Here is a 19,341-nt window from a genome sequence, read left to right as displayed (position 1 = left end):
GGAGTGACGGTGGAGTAGTTAAGATGTCCACCCTCTGACTCACATTTGATAGCAAGAAGTAAAGCACATTTATCTCCCCCTCATCAACCAATCACTTCTTCTTTTCCTTTTTCCCCAAAGACCGAGGTAGTAAGTTAGTAAAGAATGGGCTCTGAAGTGGGAGTGCAGCTGACCTAGGGTCTTATCTCAGTTCTGCCACAATCTAGCCACAGCCCTAGACAAGTAATTTAACTTCTCTGAACTCAGCTTCTTCACCTGTAAGCACGAGGGATTGGAGTAGATGAATGTTAAGGTCTCTTTTAGATCTGAAAGTTGACATCTGAAATCGTTTCATTATGGAGTTCATACTACTGATAACAGCTTTTAAAAAATAACGTCAATATATCTGTATTAATCCTAACACTACTTAGGGTCTGAAGTAGTGGTTGTGATTTAGTGGCAAGAGCAAACTTCCCTTCACAAGTTCAGTCTGGATGGGTCCCCTTGACTCTACCATCGTAACTGACAGCCTTCCCTTGGGCCTAGAGGGCCAGGGTTACAACTGAAAACTCATGTTTTGTGACTTGGTCCTGTAGGAGGACATTCTGTATGGTGTGTGTGGTGACTGCCATTTTTACTCCATTTTCAGGGTTATTATTTTTCTTAGGCGTACAAATGGAAATATATGAGGAAGAGCTGTTTGTCCTTGATGTTTCATACTGTGAAATCAGGCTATATGTTGATACTTTTATCTCACGTTTTCACGGCTTTATTGGTATAATTCACATGCCATACAACTCACCCATTTAAGGTGTACAATTAAATGTTTTTAATTAGAACACTAATGTCCTTGGTTCCTTCTATGTAGGCATATGGTATGGACTGAATGTGTCCCCCTAAAATTCGTATGTTGAGCCCCAATCACCCACCAATGTGACTGTATTTGGAGACAGGGCCTTGAATGAGGTAATTAAGGTTAAATGAGGTCAGAAAGTGGGGCCTTAACTGATAGGATTAGTGTCTACAAGAAGAGACATTAAGAGAGCTCACTCTCTCCCTCTGCCACGTGAGGACACAGACAGAAGGTGGCTGCTTACATGTCAGGAAGAGAGTCCTCACTAGGAAGTAAATTGTTGGCACCTTCATCTGGGACATCTAGAACTGTGAGAAAATAAACTGGTTGGTTAAGCCACTGTGTCTGTGGTATTTTATGGTGGCAGCCCAAGCAGACAGATATAACACAACAGGTAAAAATAACAGCCTGAAAATGACTTACGGTATCTAAGGCTACCGGGATCTTCACAGTACGTGCCCCTTCCCAATGAGCAAATGTTTTACAGTCATACCAGACCTGGAAAGGAACAGACCCTAATGAAAAAGAGTATATGAGCAAGTCTGCTCACGATCCCATTATTCAGTAAAGCATTCATTTATCTGGATTTCAAATAACCGGAAGGCTAAAATAAGTATAATTAAAAAAAAAAAATCTTAAGTAGAAGTTAGCAAGAACATATGTTTTTAAGAAGACCCCAAAAGGACTAACCTAGTACTGTGATGGAAGTTCACTAAAAGGCCATTCATTTGTCCATCTGTCCATCCAAGTTATTTACCCAACAACCTACCACATGCCCAGCACTGCTAGGCACGCAGGAGTGAACGGAAAGACAGAGTTCCTGCCCTCATGGATTTTATAGTCTGGTTGTCTTAGAAACTTAATGTGTTTATAGTAAAAAAGATGATGGAAGAAAGAAAAAGCAGTAACAAGGAAGAAAAGCACATTGTGAGCAAATCAATTACAAATGAGGCAGGAGAAAAGGGAAGTGTCAGAGAAGGACACAGATCCAGGAGAAAGACAAATGGAAACTGGGATCGCTACTATAGTATCATTTTTTAGCAGAGTACAATTCAGGGATGAGGTTCAAATTCTTAATCTGGGATCCTGGTCAAGGCGGTTTAGTTGCTGAAGTACCAAGAAGGTCCTACAGAGTAATTTGATAGGACGAATCCTTAAGGCATCATCATCAGCAGCAGCAGCAGCATGGAAACAAAAACCTCTTTTTCTCTCTTTTAGCCCAGTATGATTTCTGGCAGCCACAGTCTATTTCACAAGGTCACCTCCTGGGATTACCACATCCTTTGTAGAGCTGCCCTGTCCTGTGGTGAAGGTGAGACGGCTGTGGCCTGACCATGGTCAGTTCCAGTAAACTCTCAATTCAACAGGATCAACCCCACATCGTCTCCATGTATTATCTTTGGCTGGATCCAATCTGCTAATGTTTTGTCAAGGATTTCTGTGTCTGTTTATGGGAGATATTGTCTTAGCTTTCTTTGACAAATTCCAGTAGCTTCAGCTAGAGTAGTGGGAGTGAAAGGTAAAAAAATAAAACAAAAAAATGGACTTAAATAAGATTTTGGGATTACCTGTCTACCATTTCCAGAACTAATTAGAATAAGAGGTATATGTATAGGGTATGTACTCTGGTGCTATCCACAAAGGTCCCCAGCCTTGCAAGAGTAAAACTGGTATAAACTACTATGTAGATCAGACCTAGTGCTCAGTCACCAAGCTCCTCAGCAAGTACTTACTGAAGGCCTACTACCTGTCAGGTACCCTTCTAGATGCTAGGGATAGAGAGTGAACATAACAGAGGAAAATCACTGCCCTTAAGAAGCTAACATTCTAATGGGAGAGAAAGATCATCAACAAAACATATCAGTAAATATCTAGAATGTTAAAGGTGTCAGGTTCTGTGGGAAAAATGAAAGATGAAGGGGGGCTGGACAGTACCGGGGCAGTGGGAATGGTCTGTAATCTTAACTAGGTGGTCAGAGAAGGCCTCACTGAGAAAAAGCTATTTAAGCAAAGACTTCAAATAGAGGGAATGGGCCATCTAGAAATATGGGGAAGAGTGACAACAAGGGACTGTTGTCCCTTGCACAGTGTGATGTGGGACTAGCTAACTGGTGAGGTAAAAATCTGGCAAGAAATGGCTTGGCTCATCTACCTAGGGTTTTGAAGATGTAGTGAGAGAAACAATCACAGAATCAGGGGAATAGTGTTGAAGGAATATGTTATACAGTAATTGCAGTGTGCTTGCAATGATGATAGGTCATTAATAAAATGTTTTTATTAAACAATTAATTAAAAATTAATTTGTGGCTACGTCAGAAGGGGAGCTAGTTTCTCTTAATGGGAGCCTACTGCTTTGTTAAAATCGACTTGAGAAACTCTCAGGGAAGTGCTTGGCAGGACAATTTATTTAGCTGTTGTTGTATTTAACCTTTTTCTAGGTTTTTACTTGGCGGGGGAACCTTTATAAAGAGCCCACATCTTCAGAACTACAAATTACTGGAGAAACGAAGAGGAAAGAACATAATTGATGAACATTCTGGAGAAGAGCCTGGGTACTGTCATATCAATAAAGACAAGCGTAGTGGGCTGAAGTGGCCCCTCAAAAAGTTATATGCACTTCCTAATACTGGGAAGGAGTGAATATTACTTTCTATGGTAACAAATTTGATTAAATGAAGGATCTTGAGATTAGAAGATTATCTGGGATCATCCAGGTGGGTCCTCAACGTCATTACATCACCCACAAGAGAAACAGAAGAGGAGACACAGATGCACAGAGAAGAAGATGCATGAAGACGGAGGCATACATTGGAGTGATGTGATGTGGCTGCAGAGCCAGGAACCACAAGGACCGTGGCAGCCACCAGGAGCCAGGAGAGAGGCATGGAAGAGATTCTCCTTCAGGACTGCCAGAAGGAACCAAGCCTGCCGACACCGTGATTTGGGGCTTCGAGCCTCCAGAACTGGGAAAGGATACATTTGTGTTGTTTTAAGCCACCCGGTTTGTGGTAAGTTGTGACAGTGGCCTCAGGAAACTAGCCCAACAAGCAAACACACAGAACTGGATGGACAGAGACCACTGGCACCGATGTACCACGGTATTGCCACGCCAGCACTTGACAGTCCTAAGCAGCGAGCATGGCCGGGCTCAGTGACCTCACCACCTGCCTAGACAGTCCAGGAATATATATATATATATATATATATATTTTTTTTTTTTTTAATTTAAACTTTAGTTAACGTATAGTGTAATATTGGTTTCAGGGGTAGAATTTAGTGATTCTCCACTTACATACAACACCCAGTGCTCATCACAGCAAGTGCCCTCCTTAATGCCCATCCTCCATCTAGCCCATCCCCCACCCACGTCCCTCCATGACCCCTCAGTTTGTTCTCTGTAGTTAAGTCTCTCATGGTTTGCTTCCCTCTCCCTCTTTTCCCCATCCCATATGTTCTTCTGTTTTATTTCTTAAATTCCACATATGAGTGAAATCATTTGCTATTTGTCTTTCTCTGACTGCCTTATTTCGCTTAGCATAATACACTATAGTTCCATCCACGTCATTGAAAATGTCAAGATTTCAATTTTTTGATGGCTGAGTAATATTCCATTGTATATATATACCACATCTTCTTTATCTGTTCATCTGCCAATGGACACCTGGGCTCTTTCCATAGGGTGGCTATCATGGACATTGCTACTATAAACATCGGGGTGCATGTGCCCCTTCAAATCACTACGTTTGTATCCTTTGGATAAATACCTAATAGTGCAGTAGGTGGGTCATAGGGTTGTTCTATTTTTAACTTTTTGAGGAGCCTCCATACTGTTTTCCAGAGTCAGTCCAGGAATATCTTGACATGGAGGTCTCACATCAGTTTGGTAACCTTCATGCCTCCTCCCCCTGCCTATAGAAGCCTGTGGTGATGCTCCAGTGCTCAAGGACTCTCTCTAGGATCTGTCTCCTCCTTGCTCCCCATTCCATACCCTCTTTTCCTGGTCTGGTGCCCCAAGTTTCTGCCCTGCCTCTTCTCCTGGCCCCTCTGCATATATCCTTGGTCTGTCCCTGGAGGCTATTGCTGTTATTCTCCATGGCCCTCTGCTCTGCAGCCCAGGGGCTAATCCTACCTCTTCCTTGGGACCTGCCTGGGTTCAATGCCCTGGGCTCCAGCAGTGCAGGATGATATTTTATACTGTGATAATAATCAGTGACAATAACCAATAAAAGAGCTGGGAGGCTAGAGTTGCTTGAAGGAAAGTCACCACTGTTACTTTTTACCCACTTTGGTGAGTGTCTGGAGACCAGGTTTTGGTAACAAAAACTTAGAATTTAGATAGAGCCAGAAACAAAAAGCAAAGTCTTTTTTACTTATGGCTCCCCCCAGTGACTGATACTTCTTAGCAGACTAAAAATATCTTTCTGTATTTACGAGGAGTCACTTACACAAGTCCAAGTGTGAAGGTAAAGAACCATGCTGACCTTCCTTGGTGTTCTCACCTATTCATCAATTTCTCCCCACTCTTCCATTAAGGTCATGACCTACAAGAATCTTCAGTTGCTACAGGCATTTGGGCTGTCTTCACAACGGCATGATGCAGAAATCTATTTCCCAACAGGGGCTAATTCATCAGAATGAAGGGAGGAGATAGGAGACATGCAAGATACGTGGCTGTTTGTCATATATTCTTACCTCATTTGATCCTGGCAGAAACACATCAACTGTGCTGGCTTTTGGTTCTGTGACTGGATGAACCAATAAAGCACTTCCTGAAAAACAGAAAAGAAATAAAGCTATCATCCCAAGAGGTCTGAAAACATCCTTCTCCTTTCAGAGCTTCTGTGGTTTTAGGGACCACTCAACCATGAACTTGGTCAAAGTAGAGACCTTGGGTAGTTGAACCAGTGATTCATCAGAGAGACGCATTATTACAAAGAGGTCTGGTGCTCAAAACGGTGACTGTTTTATTACTTGTCATTCATCCACTTATGGCATATAAGGATAATAGGGAGGGACCCCGCCACAGTCTATCAGTTTCATTTGCACATAGCCGCTAGTGCGCTGGGAGTCTGAAAGAGCCATCGCATTTCTCCAGGTGCGTCATTGCCTGCTGTTAGTGATTTTGAAAACGGTGAGCCTACAACTCTTATCCAGAAGTGTGATCAGCATGGATAGGAGTATATCCACAGGCAGGTATCATTAGGAAGGCTGTAATTCTCTTAATTTTGACTGTGGCACCACATGTATGTAAATTTCATCCATTTATGAATTTACTCTTTAAAATTGTACAAATATTTACTGAGTTCCGGCTGAGTGCCAGGTATTATGCTAGGCTCTGGAGATAATAGTGGCAAATAAGACAGTGTGCCTGTCCTCATGGAGTTTGCAGTCAGTAAAGACAGATATTATAATTTAATTAGAGTTATGACAAATACCAAAAAGGCAAAAGCACAAAATGGAATGAGTTATGTAATAAGAGGGACTGACTTTGACTATAGTTGGGTGTAATTAGCTATTAGAAGCAATTCTGGTCAGGGAAATGTTCTCCAAGGGACTAGCTATTTAAACTGAGACCTAAGAATGAGTGGAGAGGTAGCACTAGGCTTTTTACATTTTAGGATTTCTGCTTTTAAATAGGATGCACCTTTTGGGCAACTCTCTGTTGAGCTTGGTTTCTTGAGTCCTATTCCCAAGATGATAAACCTCCATATCCTGGATTTGGTGGTCAACCCTTGTTAAAGAAGAGGCCGCCACCACCGCCGCCGCCGCCGCCGCCGCCGCCACCGCCACCGCCACCGCCACCACCACTAACTCTGTTTTGCCCATGAAGTAAGCTCTCTCAATCTTTACTGTAACCATCTGGTCTACTGTTTTCTACTTCCATTCCCTACAGGGGTATCATTAGGCTCAGGAGTGAACCTAGAACAAGAATCTCAAATTGTATCCACAAATAAGAATGGGTTTATGTGGGGCGCCTGGGTGGCTCAGTTGGTTAAGCGACTGCCTTCGGCTCAGGTCATGATCCTGGAGTCCCGGGATCGAGTCCCGCATCGGGCTCCCTGCTCAGTGGGGAGTCTGCCTCTCCCCTGACCTCTTTCCCTCTCATGCTCTGTCTCTACCATTCTCTCTCTTTCTCAATAAATAATTAAAAAAATAAATAAAATTAAAAAAAAAAGAATGGGTTTATGTGAAGTTAACAATACGAGAAGTGCTACCTGATCACAGAAGAGAGCTATCAGTCCACTAATATACTAAAAATCTTAATGACAGAATTTTTTTTTTTTGGTTTTCTTGAGATTAGGGATTGATTTTTAGTGCTCTTACATTAGGAAATATAACAAAAACATAATTACAGTATTTATCATAATGATAATTAATCAAGAAATGCTCACCCAGCATGTATTCATCTTCTACACCAAAAGCGTCTAGTTCCTCTGGGAACTCTATCCACAGAGGTCTGGGAAAAGAAAAAAAAATTCTTATTTCAACATCATTAGATGTTTTATTACTATTAAATCACTTTTATTTTCAGTTTTATAACTATTCACAGGAAACTGGAAAAGCCAAAAAGCCAAGATTCTTTTCATGATTTAAGATTTTATAAGCAATTGCTAGGATTAGTATCTTTTTCTAATGTTTAAGAGCTATCTACTTGCTGAAATGTTCCAATGACAGATTGAGAATTCTGGTACCTACAATTTTTCCTTCTGATTGTTGAGTACTAAATACTCTGAAGGCAGAATCAGAGCTCTATACAAGTCCAAATGCCTAACACATTCAGTATGGAACAAATTAAATGCTTGTAAAACCATATTTTATAATGATATAAAATCTGTGCCATGTTTTCATGCTGTCACTGCCTTTCATTAAGGATGCATGCATCCTTAATCATTATCTATTTAAATGAAAAGAATTGGTTTTACTTGTTTTCAAGCAGGCAACATTTTTCGAGGGTTGAGAAACTGTTGTGTGGGTTTTTTCTATTATTGTTTTACACAACTATCTAGGAGGCATTTGGGTTTATGAAGATAGTAAAATCTCCATTATCTGTGCATCTGGATATCAACTTAATGGTTCTAATATTTTTTTCAACCTCATGAGTAAAGGATATTTTTAAGAGAAACTTATTTTTAGTTTATTCACTAGCCTCCGTAAAAATATATCACTTTCCTACTGAATAGTAACAAAGCAATCTGGCTGATGTCTAGAATCATCAGGGAAACTTATAACAAATCTAGATCCTGACACCTACCCAAGGAGATTCCCTAGTAGGTCTGGGCGTGTGGCCTTGGAATCTATAGTTTGAAAAAGCTCCCCAGGTGATTCTTATCTGAGCCAGGTTTAGGATCAGCTGATCTGGAAGCCTCAGTGTATTATGTGTCTCTGTATCATTCTCTAACCCAGAAAGTTGGTTTTTCACATTCTGCCTCTAAAATAGAATCAGAATATAATTTATACTATGGGAAAAATGTTCACCTCAAACTTGGAATGGTTTAGCTCTAAGGTAAGATACAGCCTAAGACTGGCAGAATAAATTGTTCTTCATGAGAGGACTCTTGTGGATTAAGTAGCGAATTCAGTTACAGTCACTTCCTTTTTCTTTGAAAAATCTGTCTCCTATCAAATATTGACACTTGAATCACAAAATAGCAGGGGATCTGGTTTTTCTGTGACCTCAACTCCTTGACCCTGCTCACAGTTGGTGCTCAGTAATCTGAGGGACATTTGACTAAAAACACATGGCTTTTCTCTTGAAATCACTATGTAATTGCTCCCTTCCCCAATGGCCGGGGATTTTCTGGTGTAGACTGGCTGCTGGGGCCTGCAACCGGTGAAGCCTGTTTACCTCATAACGGGCTGAGCAGCCACATGTGCGCGGTAGAACAGAGAATACCAATAGGGCAGGAGGGTGTAGCGCTGCCGGATGGCTTCTCGGATGAGCCGGGTGTATTCCTCCCCAAAGAGCCAGGGTTCCCGCCTCTTGGTGTTCATGGTAGCGTGGCCACGGAAGAAGGGCTGGTAGGCTCCAGCCTGGTACCATCGCACTAGCAGCTCCGCCTCTGGATTCCCAATGAAGCCGCCTACATCAGCTGATTAGAAAGACAGAGGCTGAGTGAGGTAACGGGGCTTCTAACAAATGTGGCACCCAGGTAAGATAAGGGCTTGAAGACTGTCAGGACAAACATGCTGTGTGTGCACTCAAAGTGCCAGGACAACACTGTGGCCTGAAACTAGGGAGCACATATTTCAAAACTCAGCCTGTTTGGGGATCTGACAATATTCTCTTTGAATCCTCTTTTTCTTATCAAAAGGTCCAAGGTTTTGGGGCGCCTGGGTGGCTCAGTCTGTTAAGCGTCTGCCTTTGGCTCAGGTCATGGTCCCAGGGTCCTGGGATTGAGCCCCACATCGGGCTCCCTGCTCAGCGGGAAGCCTGCTTCTCCTTCTCCCACTCCCCCTGCTTGTGTTCCCTCTCTTGCTGTGTCTTTCTGTGTCAAATAAATACAATATTCAAAAAAAAAAAGTCACAGGCTTTACTACAAGATCAACATTTCTATATGTTCCCAAACCCAGAAATTGCAAAATGCTGACCTGATTTATTAAGTCTGTGTTTAGCCATGTGGTGGGGGTTGACAATTGATTTTTCTTTTCTTTTTTTTTTTAAGATTTTATTTACTTGACAGAGCACAAGTAGGGGGAGCGGCAGGCAGAGGGAGAGGGAGAAGCAGGCTCCCTGCTGAGCAGAGAGCTGGAGGTGGGACTCCATCCCAGGATCCCCGGACCGTGACCCGAGCCGAAGGCAGATGCTTAATGGACTGAGCCACCCAGGCGCCCCTTGATTTCTTTTCGAAAGCAGCAGCTCAAGCAAGATAAAAACTGTAGAACTAAAGAAAAACAATCAGAATTAGAGCTTTAGGTGTAATTTCATGCTTAGTCCTTAAGCAGGATACATATTCCTTGTATGTGGACCAATGCCATAAGAAACACATCTATCAAAAAGTGACATTAACTTGCTTTTTTTGACATTAACTTGCTTCTATTCCTACCGAAAACAAGGAACAGCTGGAACTAGTCATGTTGAGCAGCCTCCATATGGAGATTTCTCATCTGCAGAGAATTACTAGGATTTAGGGAAGGCAGCCCAACAGGAAATCGTATTTTAAATTTATCTTTCCCAAGAGCATATCTTTTTTTTTTTAAGTTAAAATATGTCATAGAATTTTAAACCTGCTCAGTAAAAAGCGTTTCTGTAAGGCTGATTTCTGATTTGCTAAATTCTTTGTACTCTTCATTTTTCTCACTTTGAAGAAGAAAAGGTATGTTTCAGGAAGAGAAACTCAGTTCTCAAGAGCATCTAAGGAGGAATCAGAGAAAGAGGGAAAGAAGCACTCGGGCTCTCTGATGACTTTATTTCAAGTCCGCATTTCAGACAAGACACAAACTGCTTGGAAGCGTCCCTTCACTTTCCTCATTTTCTTGTTCCCACAGTTATCCTTGCCTGAAACCGCAAATGAAAAGGCATTTATGACCAGGCTTGACGGGAAAACACCCTCGCTTTTTTTTTTCCTCTCACTTCAAGCCTGTGGGTATCATCTTACCTCCGCAAAAAGAGATCCCAGTAATGCTGAGGGTGAGTAACATGGGGATAGAAATTTTCAGGTAGCTCCATTCTGCTGTGTTGTCGCCCGTCCACACAGCACCTTGGATCACCGGTAACAGTTATTAAAAAAAAATCACAAATCAGCCCATGCACTTGATTTCATAGATTCTTTATTTGAAATAGACAAGTTAATATAAAGGAAAGCATTTCTTTCTGACCTTAAAATATATGAATTCTGGTTTCAGCAATTAAAAATGTATTAATCTTTGTGAAAAAGTTCTTAAAAATCCACAAAACCTTTTGTGAAAATGTTCTGAAATGGCACTTATTTTTGAAGTATAACTCAAGCCTGATTTTAGGAGAAACATTAAAAAAATCAACTTTACTGAAATATTTACATATAATAAATACCTATTTTAAGTGAAGAGTCTGATGAGTTTTGAAACCTGTAACTGTCACCACAAGCAGGGTATAGAACCATTTCCGTAATTGTAAAAGATCACATGGGCTTTTTTTCCCCCAGAAATAATGGCTTTATTTATGCTTTGCTGATGTTGCTCAGACTAAAATTCTTTTTAAATGAATCCTCTTCATATGAATATTATTTAGTTAAAAAATCAATTTAGATTCAGAACATTCATAGGATTCTGCATGGGCTTCTTTGTAGTGAATAACCCTCCACTTTACCCAACCATTGATCTGATTATTCTTAAAGTCTTTTCTAGAATTTCATATAAACATAACATAAAACATACTATTTTGTGTTCTGGTTTTTTCACTCAGCATAATGTTGTAGCTTATTCCTTTTTATTTGATAAATAGTATTCCATAGTATGGATCGATCACAAGTTGTTTATCCACTCACCTACTGAGGGACATCTGAATTCTTTCCAAGTTTTGGCTATTTGAAGGAAGATGCTATAAACATTTCTGTACAAATATTTGCATGACATATGTTTTTCATTTCTCTTGGGTAACTACCTGGGAGCGGAACTGCGGGGTCTGTGTTCAGTGTATGTTGAACACTTTAAAAAACTCCAAACTGGGGGTGCCTGGGTGGTGCAGTCAAATAAGCATCTGGTTTTGGCTCAGATGGTGATCTCAGTATTATGAGATCAAACCCCATGTTGGGCTCCGAGCTCAATGTGGAGTCTGCTTAAGATTCTCTCTCCCCTTCTCCCACAGGCCCCCCTCCCCACCCCCCACTTGTGCTCTCTCTCAAATAAATCTTTTTTTTTTTAAAGAAAAATCCAAACTGTTTGGCATAGTGGCTATACTGCTTTTACAGTATCAGTACATGACAATTTCAGTCACTCTACATTCTTGGTAATACTTGGTAGTGTCAGTCTTTTTAATTCTAGCTACTGTAATGGATGTGTAGTAGTGTCTCTCTGTGGTTTTAATTTGTATTTGTATTTCCCTACAGACTAATGATGTTGAGCATCATTTCATGTATTTATTGATCATATGTCTTCTTTTGTAAGGTGTCTATTCAGATCTTTTGCTTATTTTTAAAAGTAGATGTCTATTATTTAACTGTAAAAGTTCTTCATATATTTTGGGTACAAGTCCTCTGACAGATAGATATGTATATTGAAGATATTTTCTCTCAATCTGAAGCTTGACTTTCATTTTCTTAATATCTTTGAAAGGGTAGAGGTTTTTAATTTTGATGAAGTCCAAGTTAGCACTTTTTTTCCTTTTATGGTTCATGCTTTTTGTGTTCTCTCCAAGAAATCTTGTCTATCTCAAAGTCACAGAGATTTATGTTTCCTTTTAGAAGTTTTTGATTTTAGCTTTTATAGTTTAGGTCTATATTCCATTTTGAATGTTTGTGTAGTGAGAGGTAAGGTTCTTCCCCCCCCCCCCCAGTCCATACTCAGGGTTCTGACACCATTTATTGAAAAACTCCTTTCTGCACTGAATTGCCTTGGTAACTCTGTTCCTAATTAATTGTTCGTATGTGTGTTGGACTCTTTCTGGGCTCTTAATTCTGTTCCATTGATTTATATGCCTATTCCTCCATCCCCTCAAAAAAAACCCCTCTATAATTTAAGAGGAGTGGTACAGACTACATAAAGGAGACATAATAATAGTAGCAAGAACAACAGTTAACATTTTTCAAGCCCTTACTGAGCCAGGTGATTCTACTTTGCTTGTAGTAGCCCACTTAATCATCACAACCCTACCAGGTAAACACTATTTTTTTTTAAGATTTTATTTATTTATTTGAGAGAGAGAATGAGATAGAGAGCGCGAGAGGGGAGAGGGTCAGAGGGAGAAGCACACTCCCCGCCGAGCAGGGAGCCCGATGTGGGACTCGATCCCGGGACTCCAGGATCATGACCTGAGCCGAAGGCAGTCGCTTAACCAACTGAGCCACCCAGCTGCCCAGGTAAACACTATTTAACTTCATTTTACAGATGACAGAAATATGGCAAACAGTGATTATTATAATATACCCTGAGTAACAGTTATTATGTGGTAGAGGCAGGACTGAGCTCAGGCAGTCTGATTCTAAAGCCACTGCTCTTGATCACTGTATAGTAGATAAGAATTTGTGAAGATAGATTATATACCACTAAAGAGATCCACAAAAGAAAAAAATCTTACTTTACTAAATCTAGATTAGTCTGGAAGCATTTTTGTCTATCTTCTACCAAAATAGCTTTGGTAGCTATTTTTTGTATTAATCTTCCATAGAAATTTTTGGCTGTTGTATGGCCAGCAAAGAAAAATCTTTACAAGGGACTGTTTTTTGTTTTTTTTTTTTTTAAAGGTACTCTAATAATTTCGCCTTGACTTCAAATGAGATAAAATGGTTTTGAAATCGACATGGTGGCGTTTTCTTCAAGAAAGAAAGTTCTTGTAAAAGCATGCACATCTTTTCATGTCTCATATGGTTGTTCAGTCAGAAGCGCTCTTTGGTTATTGGTCTAAGCGTAAGACTTGACACAGTAGTGTTCTCTGCAATGAGTCACTTGCTACACTTTGCGGCAGGCTGATAGTTTCACACAGAGCACTGAAGGCTAGGCAGTAGGCCGATATTTAAGGGATCAGAGATTACTTAGTATGCACATCTTTTATCATCATTTTTAAACTACTTAGAAGTGTTTTTATTAAAAACACTTGACTTTTTTTAGTGATTAAAAATGACCCTTGTAGAGAATATGGAGAATAGAGATAGGTAAAAAGAAAAAAATTTTAAAAATCACTCATAATCACCGAGGTACTAAACTTACTGATTTAGATTGCCATCTATATTTTTTAAAATAAAATCGTGATAATATACTACAAAAACATTTAAGCATTCTGCTTTTTTTCCCCATTTATCATGATGTCACAAACATTTGCTCATGCAGTTAAGGCTACTATTTTAAACAGTCTTATAATTGTCATACGGATGTATCATGTTTTTATAAACCTTTATTTGGATTTTATTTCTTTTTTTGTTTCAGGAAGTAATGCTGTGATGAGCATCCCTGCATATGAATCTTTGCCTGAGATAACAATATTTTGGCCTTTTCCAGAGTGCCACAGGGGCTGGTTTTCAGGGCTGGAGGAAGAAGCCTAATAATGTCTATGATACAGGAAAGACTGGATTCTTCAAACTAGGACCTAAGCTCCCAGTTATTTAGCAAGGCCAGGGCACTTAAAATAGCCTTCCTGCTGGAAGGTGGTTAATCTGAATTAGATCTGCGTTAGCTAGTAAACTGAATCCAGTTATAGATGACCCTGACCATAAGCAACAGCCAGACCTATTTTAAGCCATATTGCTAAGTGAAACAGGTGGTTGAAGGAATGTCTAAGAAGACATTTTTCCCTGGTTTAGATAAATCAAACAGACAGAATCAGAGATGACCATCCCAGCAAACAAACTGAGCTATTCTCCCAGCAACTAAGTGTCCATTTCTTCAATGGGAAACAAGTAACTAAACTTTATTAAAATAGATGTACTTGGGCGCCTGGGTGGCTCAGTTGGTTAAGCGTCTGCCTTCAGCTCAGGTCATGATCCTGGGGTCCTGAGATCGAGTCCCGCATCGGGCTCCCTGCTCCTTGGGAGCCTGCTTCCCCCTCTGCTTCTCTCTCTCTCTCTCTCTCCCCTCCTCTGTCTCTCATGAATAAATAAATAAATCTTTAAAAAAAATAAAAAAAAATAAAATTGATGTACTCTGTCTCACAGGACAAAAGGCATACTTCAGGGCACATCACATGCTACAATCGAAGGCCTTCCCAACTGCCACTGAAAAGGAAGGCATCAAAACAGTAGCAACATATGCCACAAATGGTTAAAAAAAAAAAAGGCAGGTTGCTAACTTACATTTTTAATTCTGATCATGTGAGCCATTCCTTACCATACTTTTGTGATCCAGCAAAGAAAGAACGTGTAAGAACAAAGGGTCTCTCCTTCCCCTTAGATCGTTGTATCAGTCCTTCTGCGGTAGCCATTTGCTACAGAGGTAAAGGAGAAAAATTTCAAAGGGATGATTAGGGCATTGTGCAGATATCCCTAATAAGCTACTGAACATGCAAAAAGTAAATAGCTGGGAATATAAAATGGAAAATATGAAAATCCACCAAATAATTTTCATGATGTAATGAAACTAAATTCCCCTACCAAGAGTGGAAAATTTTCTTTTATTAAAAGAGAAATGAAGATACTAAATAAGCTAGCATATTCAATACTTACTATTGCTAAGCATTTTATGAGATTTTCTCTTAAAATCTATAGAACAACCTCTGAGATTGACCGTTTTCATTGATGAAAAAAATTGACATTCAGAGAGGTTAAGTGACTGGCTCTGGCCTACATAAGAAAATTCTCTAAAGTAGTTTGCAGTTATAGCAAGAGGCTTTTAAGGAAGTAAAGCACAGTTAGATAGTATGTGTTTATGTAGGCAGCAACTCCCACTGGAATATATACCAGTTGGCGGGAGGGCCTTAGGAACACAGTTACAGGATGAAAATAACAAAGAACCATGGATATCAATCAGGGCAAATGACTGACAAATGTTTTGGATGTGACTGGCAAATGGAAGACAATTCTACCATCTTCTAATGAGAAGGCTAAGTAGCTTTTTTTTTAAATTTTATTTTATTATGTTAGTCACCATTCACTACATCATTAGTTTTTGATGTAGTGTTCCATGATTCATTGTTTGTGTATAACACCCTGCGCTCCATTCAGTACGTGCCCTCCTTAATACCTATTACTGGGTTAACGCATCCCCCCACCCCCTTCCCCTCTAAAACCCTCAGTTTGTTTCTCAGAGTCCATAGTCTCTCATGGTTCATCTCCCCCTCCGATTTGCCCCCCTTCATTTTTCGAGAAGGCTAAGTAGTTAATGAAGGCCTTCTAAAAAAAAAAAAAAACTTACTGAAATTCTGTATCTATGTTCTAAATCTTATCCCCCTGGTATGAATATAAGACTTGCTATATTTAGACATCTGTGAAATTTCATTTTTTTAAAAAGATTTTGAGAAAGAGTGAGAGCATGAGCAGGGGAAGGGGCAGGAGGAGAGAGAGAAACCGACTTCCTGCTGAGCAGGGAGCCTGACACGGAGCTCAATCCCAGGACCCTGGGATCATGACCTGAGCCAGAGGCAGACACTTAACCAACTGAGCCACCCAGGTGCCCCCATTTGTGAAATTTCAAAAAATTTGTTTTAATTGCTTTTGTTTATGTATTTATACATTGCCTACTCCAATTTTGAGGTATTCAATGCCATTTATTAAAGACTCCTGTCAAGGAAGATGTTTCTATGTTACCATTAATCTCATAATATCTGTAATTCATCAAGTTCATTAGAGAAGGAAAAGGTGCAAAGAAATAGTATGTCCTTTATTGGCTACAACCTGTAACATCCATTGCAGTTGTTAGAAAAGTCACACAAAGAGAAATGAACAATATAGTATGGCTATTACAAATGACTTTCAACCCAAAAGGCAGGGCACATAAGTCCCAGTGGCTTCTTTATCGATGTCTTACCTGATAAAAACCATAGATATTGTGCAGTTCCCTGTGCTCCCAATTGCCATGATGAATGGCATTCTTCTGCATGGTTAGCTCTGGCCCTCTAAAGACAGAGGGCTCATTCATGTCGTTCCATATGTAGAGGATGTCAGTAGATCCCTAGGAAGTAAATTTCTTCTTTGGTCATGATAATACTCCTATAGTGATGATGTTAATATGATAGCCACCCTATTCCTCTTTCATAATCCATTTAATGTATTATTACTATGTTTATTATCTATGTTCTGTCTTCTGTTCCAATGCTATAATAAAAGGTCCACAGGGCAGGGAATTTTGTCCATTTTGTTCATTGATAAATCCCAAACACCTAAAACAGTAGCTGAACTACTGAAGGTTCCCAATAAGTGTTTGTCGATGAATGAAAGAATGCTGTGTGGTACTGTCTGTGAAATATACACTGCCCAGCAAGTCCACTCCAAGACCTACTCTGGAGAACCCCCATACAGGAAAGGTTGTGAATGTTCACAGTTAGATTTTATAACAACCATCATCTGCTACAACTCTTAACTAAGGGCAATTAAAGCTTTCCACGATAAGATTCTGCCTTCCCTCTAATACTCTGAAGACTTTTTATTAAAGATTTTTATTTTTACTTGTCAGACAGAGAGAGAGAGAGAGAGTGCACAAGCGGGGGATTGGCAGGGAGAGGGAGAAGCAGGCTCCCTGCTGAGCAAGGAGCCCAATGCAGGGCTGGATCCCAGGACCCTGAGATCATGACCTGAGCTGAAGGCAGATGCTTAATGGACTGAGCCACCCAAGTGTCCCTACTTTGAAAGACTTGGCAGCCAGTATACCTGTTTGTTAGCATGGTCTAGAGTTTGTATTTTACACAGGAATTGTTCAACTGAGAGTGGGAAGGGGCTGCTGAGTCAGTTAACATGGTATTGAAATCCCTTTTATAGAATCCCTGGTCTCTCAGCATTTGACTCTAGCTACAATGACAGGGAGTCCCTCAGGAAGCTCATTCCATTACTTTCTGAAAGTCCTGCCCCTTGTAACATCCTCTCAGTGGGTCTGGCTTGTCTTTTGGGATGCCACAGAATACATCTGCTGCCTCACCCACACGCCAGTCATTTAGATGCCTAGGGGAGACTTAAATGTATTCTTTTGACTCTACCTTCAACTATCTCTAAACATGTATACTTTTATGAACAAGGCTATATGGTTTCCAAATATTTAACTACCTTGACTGTCCTCCTGTAGCACTCTCCAAGCCAGGGGTTGGCAAATGTTTTCTAGAAAGGGCTGGATAATATTTCCAATTCTGCTGACCATAAGGCCTCTTTTTCAGAAACTCAACTCTGATATAGTGTGAAAACAGCCATAGACGGTAGGGAAGTGAATGAACACGGCCAGATTTCACCCGAGTGTTATTTATCCCTGCTCTAAGTTGTTTTCTGTGTCCTAATACATGATGCTCAGAAACTAGAGTTTAGTGGTTAAGACTTGGGCGTGAGAGACAAACAGACTGAGATCAAATCTTAGGTCCAGCACTTAGTAACACGGGTGAACTGAGCAGGGTTTTAAACTTGTCCATCCATCAGTTTCCTCATCTGTGGGATTAGAATTATAGTTCCAACTTCAGAGGTTTTTGTGAAGATGAAACGGTAAAATGCACATAAACTGCTTAGCACAGTGCTTGGCATACAGCAAAGAACTCAATGTGTATGAGGCATCACTATCATCCTCCTAATTGGTTGAAAACAGTTCTCTACAAGCGGCCTTTCTGGTTCTCTCTGGGATTCTTATAATATTTTAAGGATTATTTATCATTTCACTTACTTTTTTTAATTTCAAGTTTTATTACACATTTTTTTTTAAGATTTTATTTTTTATTAGAGAGAGAGAGCAAAAGCAGGTGGAGGGGCAGAGGGAGAGGGAGAATCAGGCTCTCCACTGAGCAGGGAGCCTGATGTGGGGCTCGATCCCAGGACTCTGAGATTATGACCCCAGCCGAAGGTAGACACTTAGCTACCCAGGCACCCCTACACCTTATTTTTAATGTCACATTATACTTTGCAAGATATTCTCATATATGTCACTATCATCATTTTTAAGCTATAGAATATTTTGTGTAAAGTTTATGTAGTAATTTGAAAATATAAATCTCTATTATTAAGTACTTTGATATGTCACAGAGTCTATTATGATTGAGGTAGAAATCACAGCTTTTGTGCCTTTGATAATTTATATGGCACCTCTCCTGGCACCATTAAAGTCTGTAATGTGGTTGCTATCCTTGCATTTTCAACCAAGTAGTATTTATCAAGAGCTACTCAATGAAGCAGAGTAGTTATATCCTATCATGTTTTTCCTTCTTTCATCCTTCCAAGTAACTAGGAAAGAGCAAAAGAATAAAAACAAACCTGATAAGCAGAGAAAGTGAAAAGACCGGAATACCACTCTCTGACCTTGGGATTGGTGAAATCCAGGTAAGAGGAGAGACCTGTAGAGGCAGAAGAGTAGACTGTGAGAAACAGTGGTGTTTGTGGTAGGATATGTGGTAAAGATGTAAAAGCTGGCTGATCACTGGGCACCTTAGATGTAAGGTAGCTGAGGTAGAGGCACGGTCATGCAAGACGTGAAGGAAGGCAATGCTGGACTCCAGTGATAATCAGTAGATCTTCCAACCTGAGAAGCCCAGGGGAAGGCCAATGAAACAAGCATCCGGATGGAGCCTGTCCCTCACTGATGGCCCAAGATAGCCCAAGTAAGCACGGCAAATATCCTAGAGTGACCCTTCTGTCCTTAAAGAGAACAGAGAAGTGTTGATGAGTGGTGTAAGGGGGAAAAGGAATGCATGGGGTGTCTCTTCAGTACGTGGCTTTGTGATAGAGTGCCAGGATATGATAGAGTGGTGATTCCCCTTTGTCCTC

General features: G+C 40.3%; 1 protein-coding gene across 12 annotated transcripts in view; it reads right to left on the bottom strand.

Annotated features, from left to right (window-relative positions):
- The window catches only part of GANC (glucosidase alpha, neutral C), a 70,112-nt gene that overhangs the window by 8,163 nt on the left and 42,608 nt on the right, over positions 1–19,341 (bottom strand). For 5 of the 12 annotated variants that reach the window (XM_027570582.2, XM_027570583.2, XM_027570581.2 and 2 more), the window contains 8 exons: positions 18,832–18,911; positions 16,421–16,564; positions 14,786–14,882; positions 10,429–10,530; positions 8,679–8,922; positions 7,225–7,289; positions 5,525–5,601; positions 1,256–1,330 (listed from right to left, as the gene is read on the bottom strand). In XM_027570582.2, the coding sequence (XP_027426383.1) occupies positions 1,256–1,330; positions 5,525–5,601; positions 7,225–7,289; positions 8,679–8,922; positions 10,429–10,530; positions 14,786–14,882; positions 16,421–16,564; positions 18,832–18,911 (884 nt within the window). Of the gene's footprint in view, positions 1–12; positions 1,141–1,255; positions 1,331–5,524; positions 5,602–7,224; positions 7,290–8,678; positions 8,923–9,421; positions 9,715–10,428; positions 10,531–14,785; positions 14,883–16,420; positions 16,565–18,831; positions 18,912–19,341 lie in introns of those variants that run through there. The other 7 variants (XM_027570588.1, XM_027570589.1, XM_027570586.2 and 4 more) reach the window with 6 other exon arrangements.

This window comes from Zalophus californianus, chromosome 6, assembly GCF_009762305.2.
Source record: "Zalophus californianus isolate mZalCal1 chromosome 6, mZalCal1.pri.v2, whole genome shotgun sequence".
Lineage (NCBI taxonomy): Eukaryota > Metazoa > Chordata > Mammalia > Carnivora > Otariidae > Zalophus > Zalophus californianus.
Note: the sequence above shows the minus strand (reverse complement) of the source record. Positions and strands in the feature narration are given on the sequence as shown.